Source organism: Zalophus californianus, chromosome 15, assembly GCF_009762305.2.
Source record: "Zalophus californianus isolate mZalCal1 chromosome 15, mZalCal1.pri.v2, whole genome shotgun sequence".
Taxonomy (NCBI): domain Eukaryota; kingdom Metazoa; phylum Chordata; class Mammalia; order Carnivora; family Otariidae; genus Zalophus; species Zalophus californianus.
In genome coordinates this window covers 21,509,654-21,521,888 of record NC_045609.1, presented here as the reverse complement: position 1 = coordinate 21,521,888, position 12,235 = coordinate 21,509,654, and the positions used below count along the sequence as shown (strand labels likewise).

Below are 12,235 nucleotides of genomic sequence, written 5' to 3'. Positions count from 1 at the left end.
AGCAGTGGGTTATGAGAAAGATCTCCTACAGGAAGTAAAAAAGCTACATTTTCTTTTCACATCTAGGTGGAATGTATAAATCACTGTATAGTAAGTACTATTATTACCCCCCCCCCCCCGTTTTACAGTCGAAGAAATTGAGGCACAGAAAGATAAGTAACTTTCTCAAAGTCAGTGACTGGGTGAGGATTTTGACTCGAGCACTCAAGATGTAGAACCCATACTCTTAACTCCTATGAAAACCTTCCTCTTGTATGGTATACATTTCAAAGAGCTTCCTACGTAGGTTGCTATTAATTTCACCAAGAACAACTTTGAAATTACATTGTTTGATGACAAAAGAACTTATTTATATAAATTGTGCGTATATTCTTATACATGGAGAATTATCTGTCATGATATTCACCAGGAGATTGAGAATTGTTGACCCTGGGGAGTAGAATTTGGAATGATTTTTAAATTTTTCTTTATTCTTTATTGTTTAATTAAAACTTTTATAAGATTATGGCTTCACTTTACAAGTAGAAAAATACAGTGAGGCTTGTATTAATCAGGAGAGAATTGGCTTCACTACAATAATAAATCTCAAAAACTCAGTGGCTTAACACATGCAATTTTCTTTTCTGCTGCAGATCTGGCAGCTTCCTTTTGAATCCTAACTCAGCAATTGGATCTACTTGTAGCTTATAGCTCCACCACTTCAACCCTTGGTTTCTAGGGTCATAGAGGTAAGGGATAAAGGAGAATGAAGAATTTACACCTGCTATTAAATGCCTCCATTGGTCAAGAACCAGTCACATGACCCCACTTAAACTATAAGGGGTAGGAAGTATAGTTTATCATGTGCCCCAGAAGGAAAGAACTGGACATAGGCAAACATAAGTAATCTCTATCATAATGTGATTTCCATTGCAAGAACTTAATAAAAGAGCATGGCCTCCAGAGTCAGGCTGCCTGGGTTCCTATCCCAGCTTAGGCATTGACTGACGATGTGACTTTGAGCAAGTTATGCAACATCATTGTGCTTATTTCCTCATCTGCCCAATGAGGAAAACAATATTGCTGTGCAGGTTAGATGAGGTTGTATGTTGACAAGCACAGTGAATTGTTCACAGAGATGACTAATATAACTCCTCCTATCCTTGTATGCCTGCCCATTTACACTGATTTTTCCTCTCCCCCCATAAAAGCATACAGTTAATCACCCTACCCTTGGATCTGGGTTCTACCTGTAAATTGCTTTGATTGATAGAATGTCATGGAAGTGCTATGTGGGATTTCTAAGCCTAGAATTCAATGAGCCTTGCAGCTTCTGCTCTTACTTCTTGGAATTCTGCCCTGAAACCTCCATGTGAAGAAGCCTGGCCTGGCTACTGGAGGATAAGAGGTCAGTGAAGGAGAGACAAGCTGTCCCAGTGGAGGGCCCTTATACCAAGCAACTAACAGTGACCACTAATTGCCAGACATAGGAGAAGGGACAACGAGTTAGGCTATCCGATCTGCCAGATAATTTGCAGCCATATGCATAACCTCAGGCAAGAAAGCAGAAAAACCATTCAGCTGCGTCCAGCCCAAATTGCTGACTCACAGAATCATGAGTAAATAAAATGGTGGTTGTTTTAAGCTCCTAAGTTTAGCACAGTGTCTGTCTTAGCTTCATCACACTGCTTAACACAGTGCCTGACACATAATAAGTACTTCATAGATGTCAAGTGATGTTATCACTTCTTCATCTAATTTAAAGCTCATAATATTTATAAAAGGCAGCAGAGATTTCTAATCTCATTTCATAGGTGAGGAAATGAAGGCTCAGAGGTGGTAGTTTATCTGCTATCACAGAGTCCTTAAAGAGTCAACTGAGCATTTAAGGCTTGACCTTGTAAATCCTTCTCCAGTGAAGGCCTATTCTCCACAAATAAATCCTTTCATGAATAGGAATAGGAACCACAGTGGAATATTTGCTTTTACAGTTTTTAAATTACTAATTTCCCAGCAAAATGGATAATCAAGCTCCCAGTGCTCAAGTATTTTTTTTTAAGATTTTATTTATTTATTTGAGACAGAGAGAGCAAAAGCCAGGGAGGAGTGGGGGCAGAGGGAGAGGCAGAGCAGGGACCCGGACACAGGGCTCAATACCAGGACCCTGGGATCATGACCTGAGCTGAAGGCAGACACTTAACTGACTGAGCCATCCAGGTGCTCCCAAGTATTTCTTGTTAATGACCTTTAGTACCTGTAGCATCAGGTTGAACTTCAGAGAAAAGTTGTTTTTTTTTTAATGGCAAAGAAACTGGTTTTTTTGGAGATGTGAAAAAGATGATCTCTTTGAATCAGAAATGAGATTTGCAGGGTATCCATCAGCAGTGATCAAAATTCCCTGAAAATGAGTTCTACCACTTTAGTGATAGACCCCACTGACCTGCCAATCACAAGTATCTACAAGTTCGAATATCCACTAGTTCCCCACAAATTCCTGCAAGCATATTTTTGGTCATGTATATATCTCTGTGATTTTTAAAGATTTTTGCTCTCTTCCAGGTGAAGGATGAGTTCTGTTCCGTTGAGCCAACAGAGATCTATTTCTTCGGCATGTAAATATTTCTAATCCTTCTACCTCTGACAAAGTAGACCAGCAAATATAGCTAATTCATCTCTTCCTTTCATTCCCTCATAAACAATTCATCAGGAAGTCCTGTGAATTTTACCTTCCAACTCTACCCCAAGTACGACACTCCTTGCCATCTCTGCTATTACAGCCCCTAGGCTAAGATATCAAATTCTTTAACTTGAACTAGTGGTAGCCTCTAACTGCTTCTGCTCTCTCTAGAACAGAACTTTTTGCAATGATGGAAATGTTCTGTGCCTACACTTCCAATGGAAATATTCTATGCCTACACTTCCAATATGGCTGCCACTAACCACATGTAGTTGTTTGAAATGTGTCTGGTGTAACTTGGTAACTAAATTTTAGTTAATTTTAATTTATTTAACTTTGAATAGCCACATGAGGCTAGTGGCTACCATACTGGACAATACATATAAAGGGCATGAATTCTAATTATGTAATTTGGGGCACCTGGGTGTCTCAGTCGTTGAGCACTTGCCTTCAGCTCAGGAAGTGGTCCCAGGGTCCTGGGATCGAGCCCCACATCGGGCTCCCTGCCCGGCGGGAAGCCTGCTTCTCCCTCTCCCATTCCCCCTGCTTATGTTCCTGCTCTCACTATCTCTCTCTCTGTCAAATAAATAAATAAAATCTTAAAATAATAATAATAATAATTATGTAATTTGCCTGTTTAAAATCTTCCACTGCAATTAAGATAAAATACAAAGTTCCTGCCTGGCTCACAAGGTCCCTCATGGTCTGGTCCTACCTACTTTCTTCCCCTAGCTCAGTACACTCCAGGTATAAGGACCTTCTTCATGTCTCTTGAACACATCAAGTTCACTGTCTCTGACATTTGTTCTTCCTTCTTCAGTGGATCCTCACATAATTGACTCCTTCTTCTCATTCAGGTATCTGCTCAAAAGTTACTTCTTCAGAGAAATTTTTCTAGCCATCAACCCTAAAGTCTGCCCTAAATCCTAGTCTGTTCAACACATTACAAATCAGATGTTTACAACATTTATCATAAACTGAAACTATCTCACATATGTATTTATTTCCACATATTTGTTTCTAGTTTTGATTGTGTCCTCCAGCAGAAAAAAAGGCCACTAAATGCAAAGACTTGGCTTATTTATCACCATCCTAGTGTCTTGATGAATTAGGGAATCTGGGCTCTTGAGGTGAGAGCCCAACGGCAATACCAGTGGCCCAGTGTTTCTTTGACTCTTACATGTTAGGGGATTACATGTTGTTTTTCCTATGACTTAGCACTTACTGAGTGCGGGCAACATGTCTTAAAAGAGAATGAACCAGACCCTGGTGGATAGGCTTAGACTTCCTCTGCGAAGGTATGACAACTACAGAAATCATTTAGCCTTTTTTTCTCTTTCTCATAAGATTCTGACCGTTTCTTCTTACTAGTGGCCAAAGAAATAACCTCTGGTGAGAACGAAGTCACAAAGAGTCTTTCACATTCTCTCATCTCTCTGACCACAGTGAATGTGAATGAGAGATCTCAGGAAGAATTTTCAAAAGCTTGCTGCTCAGTCACCAACCTTTGGGAGAAGCTATGGATTGACTGCTGCCTGCGCTGAGGTCTCCAGAAACTGCGGCAGCTTTCCAGGCGAGCTCATGGTGCTGGTAACGAGACACGGCTGACACAGCTGCGTTTTAGTCCCAACCCCGGCACTGACTCACGCGGAAGCTCTCTAATTTCCTGAAGGATCTTCCACAGGGACATACCACACTTCCCAAACCTTTCCTGATCTAAGAAACCCAGACTAGGGCACAGAGGGCGGTCGCAGCAGGTGGCAGCGGCAGAATGTTGGCTACCAGAGTGTTTAGCCTAATTAGCAAGTGGGCAGTTTCCACCTCAGTGTGTGTTCAAGCACATGGAAGTGTCCTGAAGAGTGAAGACTATGCTCTCCCGAGTGACGACGACCGGCGTGACTATCCCCTGCCCTATGTGGCCCCCATCAAGAACCTCTCTGCCAGCCAGAAGACCTTGAAAGAGAAGGCTCCCTGGAGCAGCCTCTCCATTGAGGAGAAAATTGAATTGTTCCGCATCCAGTTCAATGAGAGCTTTGCTGAAAGGAACAGGAGCACGAATGAGTGGAAGATGGTTGTGGGCACCGCCATGTTCTTCATCGGCTTCACCGCTCTCATTCTGAATTGGGAGAAGCACTCCGTGTATGGCCCCCTCCCGCACACCTTTGAAGAGGAGTGGGTGGCCAAGCACACCAAGAGGATACTCGACATGAAGGTCAACCTGATTCAGGCCTTCTCAGCCAAGTGGGACTATGACAAGAACGAGTGGAAGAAATAGGAGCCTGCCACTCACCGATCTGAGCCTCACCTTGTTCTGCCACCTCCACACAGCTCAGCATCTTCACTGGAAACTGCTGTGTTGCAGCACCAGTGCTAATAAACGAGCAGTCTATGTGGGGGAAAAAAAAACAAACCCAGACTAAAGATGAAACCAAATAAAGCCTAGGAATTTGGTATTTTAGTCATGTTCTTTCATGTGTCAGTACCTATAAGGCAGGTTCACACAGAGTGGCCATGAAGTAGTTAAACAGCAAAATTCCTGACTACTTCTGTAGTCAGTGAGAAATGTCTGAAGGCATTTCATAGAATCAGGACTTGTGTGCAGAGAGGAAAATATTTCAAGTCAAGGATTCATTCATTCATTCATCAACTCCTTCATTCATTCATTTCCTGCAATAAAGATTTAGGAAGCTCCTGCTATGTGTCAATAACTCTGCAGAGGTGTGGGGAAACAGAGATGAATGCTATGTAGCCAGTGGTTTTTGACCTGAGACAATTCCCCACCACCTTTCTGATAAGAGACCAGCCCTTCCCCAGCATGACAGCATTGGCCAACTGCAGTGCTCCATTCCCCCAGCCTTAGTGACTTTCCTTTCAGGAATTTTCATCTGGGACTAATAGCAAAGACTGCCATTTGCCTGTGGGGACAACATCCTGAAAACCTAGTACCATCGTAGCCAAACAATCCATCGTGTGAAGGAACAGTATCTGCAGTAGGAGTGAAGGACGTCACTACACAGACTGAAGCAGAGTGAGGGGTAATGGAAGAGAAGAAAAAAGAAGAGGAAGGAGAGGAAGGAGAAGAGGGAGAGAGTAAGGGGAGTGAGAGTAAGATCAACTGGTATTATTTTCTGCCTGGATCCAGTCATGCCAGATACCAGCACCACCCCTCCCTTTTAACAAATCAATTTCATAATCCTGAGATAATATATATTGCCCTCCTCCCATGCTTATTTTTTCTTTTTTTTTTTTGCACAATGATTTTGGTTACCTGCCAACTGAGAGAATTTAGATGAAATCAGAGAATTTGAGGAGGTCACTTTAGTAGCACAGCAATCATATTTATAACCACAAGACGAATGTGACATAGGCATAAATACAATATACAGTCGTGGCAGAAAAGGGAAAGGATCAACTCCGCTTGGATGGGACCTAGCTCAGAGGCCAGGGCTTGGTTTATTCTTTTTGGCGGCGTGTTGCCTTGTACTCTGTAAATGCTAAGCCATTGAAAAAACATCATGCAGTTGCCCTGTCACTCAAGAAAGGCTTTGTGACACTGAAGTTAAGTCTGGAAGAGCATAAATCTGCCAAGCTGAGAAACTGGGGAAGAGGCAAATGGAATGGTATTAGAAAAAAATAGACCTTAAAAAAGAGAGAGAGAGAGAAAAGAAAAAAAATAGATCTTAAAAAAAGAAAAAGAAAATAGAGCTATGATTCACTGCATGTGGTACCCTTGGTATGGCAGGTTAGAGACATCCACAAATTCTTTGCTACTCCTCCTAGTGAGAGGTGGGATCTAATTCCTCTACTCTGGACTGACCTTAGTGACTTGCCTGATCAATAAAATGCTGTAGAAATTATATTCTGGGATTCCTAGATCATAAGCAGTTGTTGTTTTATGCCACTAAGTTTTGAGATGCTTTGTGACATAGTAAAACATAACCAAACAACATAACCAAAACAAATGGCATAAGAGGAGAGTGGTTTTTGTATTGAAGATAAGGTTACAAAAATTGGCAGATCCTGGAGAGACATGTAAAGAGCTTGGATTTGGGGGCACCTGGGTGGTTCAGTCGGTTAAGCGTCTGCCTTCAGCTCAGGTCATGATCCCAGGGTCCTGGGATCGAGCCCCACATCAGTCTCCCTGCTCTGCAGAGAGCCTGCTTCTCCCTCTGCCTGCAACTCCCCTTGCTTGTGCTCTCTCTCTCTGTCAAATAAATAAATAAAACCTTAAAAAAAAAAAGAGCTTGGATTTTGTCTTGTAAGTTTTGAGGATCCGTTAAATACTTGCATTCTAGGATAATCATTCCAATGATATTATGGAGACTGGATTGGAAGGGAACCAATCTAGAATTAGGGATAGAAACCAGGTGTAGGTAACTGCAGTAATCTAGGCATGAGATGTGAGGACCCGCCCTAAGATAAACAGCAAGGGGGACTGAGAGGAAGGATCAGTTACATGACATGATGGAGGCAGAAATGAGACACCGATTGAATGAGAAACATAAAGGAGAGAGGTAAATATCAAGGCTTGGATGACTGAAATGGACATTACCAGATTAGAAACTATATGAGGATGAAATGATTTGGACAGAGGGATTAAGAGTTCAGTTTTTGACACAATGAACTTGGGGAAATCTGAATGGAGATATCTACTGAACACTTAGCTCACAGCTGCAGTTAAATGATTATTCATATGTTTTGTTTAGCATCTGTCTTTTCCTGCTAGATTTTAAGCAGAGACTATTTTTGTCTTATTGACCATTAAATACCTAGCACCTGACAGTGTGTCTAGAACACAGCCAACCTTCAATGAGTATTTGTTGAAATAACGAAGGAATGAAATGATGTCTAGCAGGGGACTCTACCACAGTAGTTCTCAACTTCAGATAAATATAGGAATTATCTGGATAGCTTTCAAAGCCACTGATGGCTGGGTCCCCCTGCCCTTCCCCCAGAGATTCTGATTAAATTGGTCCTGGTTGCAGCCTTGGCATTAGGACTTTTTAGAATCCCTAGCTTATTTTGATGAACAGTAAATATTGAATGTGTGAATCCGGACATGATCTGCATATAAACAGCTATGACCTTAAAGTTGTTCCTGTCCTGGGGCGCCTGGGTGGCTCAGTCGTTAAGCGTCTGCCTTCAGCTCAGGTCATGATCCCAGGGTCCTGGGATCGAACTACACATCCAGCCCCACATCAGGCTCCCTGCTCCGCGGGAAGCCTGCTTCTCCCTCTCCCACTCCCCCTGCTTGTGTTCCCTCTCTCACTGTGTCTCTCTCTGTCAAATAAATAAATAAAATCTTTAAAAAAAAAAAACGTTGTTCCTGTCCCAACAAAAAGCTAAGGTGGACTATCAAACTCTTCCCAATATAAAATTACTTCCCATAAGTTCTGTCCACAAAACAGAGCAGAGGAGCAAAAAGAGGAGCCCTCAACAAAGGTACGGGAGGCTGCAACCAGCATTTTGCCAGTAAAGGAACTAAACCTCCTTAAGTTTTAAAGTTACATGGAATTAGGCAGTAGATAATTAAAAACAGCATTAGCCAGACTCATAGAAAACTATAGAAATATGGTTTTGGACTTCAAACAAAACCATCAAGAAAGTGAAAGAGAACCCACAGCCTGGGAGAAAATATTTGCAGGACTATATCTGATAAGGAACTTGTATCCAGAATATGTAAAGAAATCTTATAACTCAGTATTAACACAAATAACCTAATTTTAAAATAGGCAAACAGTTTTAACTATCATCTGTATGGTAATGACTTCTTCATCTGTATCTGCAATCCAGATCTTTCTTTTGAAGTCTAGCCTCATACGTCCAACTTTGCAGGGCATCTCCATTAGGATGGCTTATAGGACAACAAATCCCAAAGATCCAAAACTGAATTCATTATTGGCCCCCACCCAATTGTCCAACTCATAACCTTGAGTGTTATCTTCTGTGCCTGCCCTTCTCTCATATTCTGTACCTAATCAATGACTGAGTCCTACTCAGTTACTCTTAAAATGATCCAATTCTAACACCACTGCCTCTATCTGCCTCTGTGCAAAAGTTCACCTTCTGTTCTCCCTTTTCACCTGGTAAACTTCTACTGGTTGATCTTTAAGGTTCGGCTCAGTCACCATGTCTTCATGAAAGCCTTTCTTGATGTTCCCACCCTCACCCCATGAGACTGAGGTGGTGTCTCTTCTCTGTGTTTCTAGATACTCTGTTATCCTTTATAGCACTCTTCATACCCTTATAATAGGTTATCTTTTTATCAGTCTCCTCCACTAGACCAAAAATTGCCTGAAGACAGAGAATGTGTTTTGTTCATTGTGGGCCTCCATTATACATAGCACCCCAGGCCTGGTACAAAGTCATTATTGAACTCAACTCGAAGGGAGACTGGAAATTAAGCCCACATTAGTACATGTGAGAGCTCATGTATGAAAGTTTACTCAAGTGTGTTCCATGAAATACTATTTCCTTAGAGGTAAGAGGAAATTAAGTTCTATGGTCAAATAAATATGGGAAAAAACATTGTATCTTCATTTTAAAGATCATTGAAGAGGTACCTGGATGGTTCAGTAAGCATCTGACTCTTGATCTCAGCTCAGGCCTTGAACTGAGGTTTCTGAGTTCAAGCCCCCGCATTGGGCTCCCCAGTGTGGAGCCTACTTAAAAAAAAAATAAAAAGGATTATTGAAGATTCACAATGTTTTCTAACATATCAGATTCTATGAGAAGTCTTGCAATACAGAAATCCTTTTAAAATTTTGCTATCTGATTTCCCAAGCAGATTGAACATGGGATCATTTGTTAATATCCTATGGAATGAATGGCCTACAGATTTCCTTTAGGGTGGCAGATCAGTATATCTCACCCTTCTTTTGGAGAAGCTATTCCCCTCCCCCTACACTGGGATCAGCAAATTTTTTCTGCAGTGGGTCAGATAATAAATATTTATACTTTTTTTTAAAGAGGAAGAGAGAGGTAGGGAGAGAGAGAGGGAGAATCTTAAGCAGGCTCCATGCCTAGTGTAGAGCCTAACGCAAGGCTCAGTCTCACAACCCTGAGGTCATGAGGAGCCAAAATCAAGAGCTCGATGCTTAACCGACTGAGACACCCAGGAGCCCCAGTATTCATACTTTTCTGACCACATACATCTCTGTTACATATTCTTCTTTGCTAGTATCCTAGCCTACCCCCAACTTTTTAAAAAATACGAAAATCCTTCTCTGCTCAATGTGTGCACAAAAAAAAAAAAAAAAAAAATCAGGTGCCAGAGGATCATAATTGCCAACATCTGCCCTGGATCTACATGATTATTATCTGGGCTACCACCCTATTGGCCACAGCTTGTTTCCTCTAAGGGTGGCTAAATAAACCAAACTGGGAAAATTAAAATCTCTTCCCTAGGAAATTAGAATATGACTAAGAGATATCTGATTGGTCTTTTAAAATGAAGAGAGGGGAACCTAAGAATAATTCTCAATAACTGTGTCCTGCCATGTGGCCTGAGAATGGAAAGACAGACCCTATGAGAGATGGGAATGAAGCAACTGAGAAGGAGAGATAAACATGGGTAGAGGATTGCCTGAGTATCCTACAGTCCCCAGGGTCTGTGTTCAGTCTTTCCTGTGTTTCATTGCATTGCTGCCCTTGCATACCATGAATATCTCTCCCCAACACTATCCTCAAAGTACATGCTGTCTTTCATCTAAGATAGGTAGAGGTAGTTTCTGTCACATGCAACCAAAAGGGATCTAATAAATACACTTTGTAAAATTAAAAAAAGAAAACAGGCAACAGATTTCAATAGATATTTCTCCAAAGAAGACATGCAAATTAGTTAATAAACTGAAAAAGATGCTCAGCATCATTAGTCATTGGGGAAATGCAAATCAAAATCACAATGAGATAATACTTCACAAACACTAAGATGGCTATAATTTGGGGGAAAAAAACAGAAAATAAGTGTGGGCAAAAATGTTGAAAAACTGGAACCCTCATATATTGCCACCCTCTATATATGGCAAAATAAGATATAAAAAAAGTGATACAAACCACTTCTGAAAAACCTTTCAGAATGTTCAGCACAGAGTTTCCGTGTGACTCAGCCATTCCATTCCTAGGTATCAACACAAGAGAAATGAATGTCTGTACAAAGACTTGTACTTAAATTTGTTCCTAGCAGCATTATTCATAATAGCCCAAAAGTGGAAACAACCCAAATGTCCATCAACTGGTGAATGGATAAACAAAATGTGGTATATGTCTATACAGTGTAATAACATTCAGCAATTAAAAAAACCCAAGTAGATTTTTAGGCCAATGAAAATACTTTGTATATTATAATGATGGAGATATGTCATTACACATTTATCCAAACCCATAGTATGGGTTTGGATAAATGTGAACCCTAAGTTAAACCATGGACTTTGGGTGATTGATTATGTGTCAGTGTAAGTTCATCCTTGGTAACAAATGCACCACTCTGATGAGTGATGTTGTTACTGGGGGAGGTTATGTATGTGTAGGGGCAGGAAGTATACGGGAAATCTCTATCTTCCTCTCAACTCTGTTGTGATACAGGGGCACCTGGGTGACTCAGTCGGTTGAGCAGCCGGCTCTTGATTTTTGGCTCAGGTCATGACCTCAGGGTCCTGGGATTGAGCCCTGCATTAGGCTCCCTATTCATTGGTGAGTCTGCTTGTCACTCTGCTTGTCCCTCTGCCCCTCCACCTGCTTGTGCTCTCTCTTTCTGTCAAATAAATAAATAAAATCTTTTTAAAAAGCACATATTATAAAAGACTTTTAATTAAACTTCATGTCAAAAAATTAAGTATTTCTGAATCCAAAAGATAAGAAATAACAAGTGTTGGTGAGGATAGAGAGAAAACGGAGCCCTTGTGCACTGTTGGTGGTGCCACTATGGAAGACAGTATGAAATTTCCTCAAAAAATTAAAAATTGACCTACCATATGATCCAGCAATCCCACTTCTGGGGATTTATCTGAAGCAAACAAAAACACTAACTCAAAAAGATATCTCATCCCCATGTTCATTGTAGCATTATTTACAATAGCCAAGATATGGAAAGAGTGTAGGTGTCCATCAATGCATAAATGGATAAAGAAATTATGGTTATATATTCAAGTGAATATTATTCAGCCACAAAAAAGAATGAAATCTTACCATCTGTGACAACATGGATGGAACTTGAGGGCATTCTGCTAAGTGAAATAGAGACAGAGAAAGACAAATAACATATGATCTCATGAAATGTGGAATCTAAATTTTAAAAAGTAAATTAAAGGGGCACCTGGGTGGCTCAGTCGTTAAGCGTCTGCCTTCGGCTCAGGTCGTGATCCCAGGGTCCTGGGATCGAGCCCCGCATCGGGCTCCCTGCTCCGTGGGAAGCCTGCTTCTCCCTCTCCCACTCCCCCTGCTTGTGTTCCCTCTCTCGCTGTCTCTCTCTCTGTCAAATAAATAAAATCTTTTAAAAAAATAAAAAGTAAATTAAAAAAAAAAAACCAAGCTCATGAATTCAGAGAACAGCCTGAAGTTTGCCAGAGGGGGGTTGCTGGG

At 41.1% G+C, this 12,235-nt stretch overlaps 1 protein-coding gene across 2 annotated transcripts; it reads left to right on the top strand.

The window, feature by feature from the left end:
* Positions 1-4,427: 4,427 nt before the first annotated feature.
* Positions 4,428-4,931, top strand: LOC113923759. Of its 2 annotated transcripts, XM_027596847.1 has the most exons (2): positions 4,428-4,793; positions 4,825-4,866. In XM_027596847.1, exons 1-2 carry the CDS (start codon positions 4,428-4,430, stop codon positions 4,864-4,866), a joined length of 408 nt encoding a protein of 135 aa, XP_027452648.1. The 2 variants fall into 2 exon arrangements, with proteins under 2 accessions (XP_027452648.1, XP_027452647.1); XM_027596846.1 differs by having other exon boundaries at positions 4,428-4,931.
* The last annotated feature ends 7,304 nt before the right edge of the window (positions 4,932-12,235 follow it).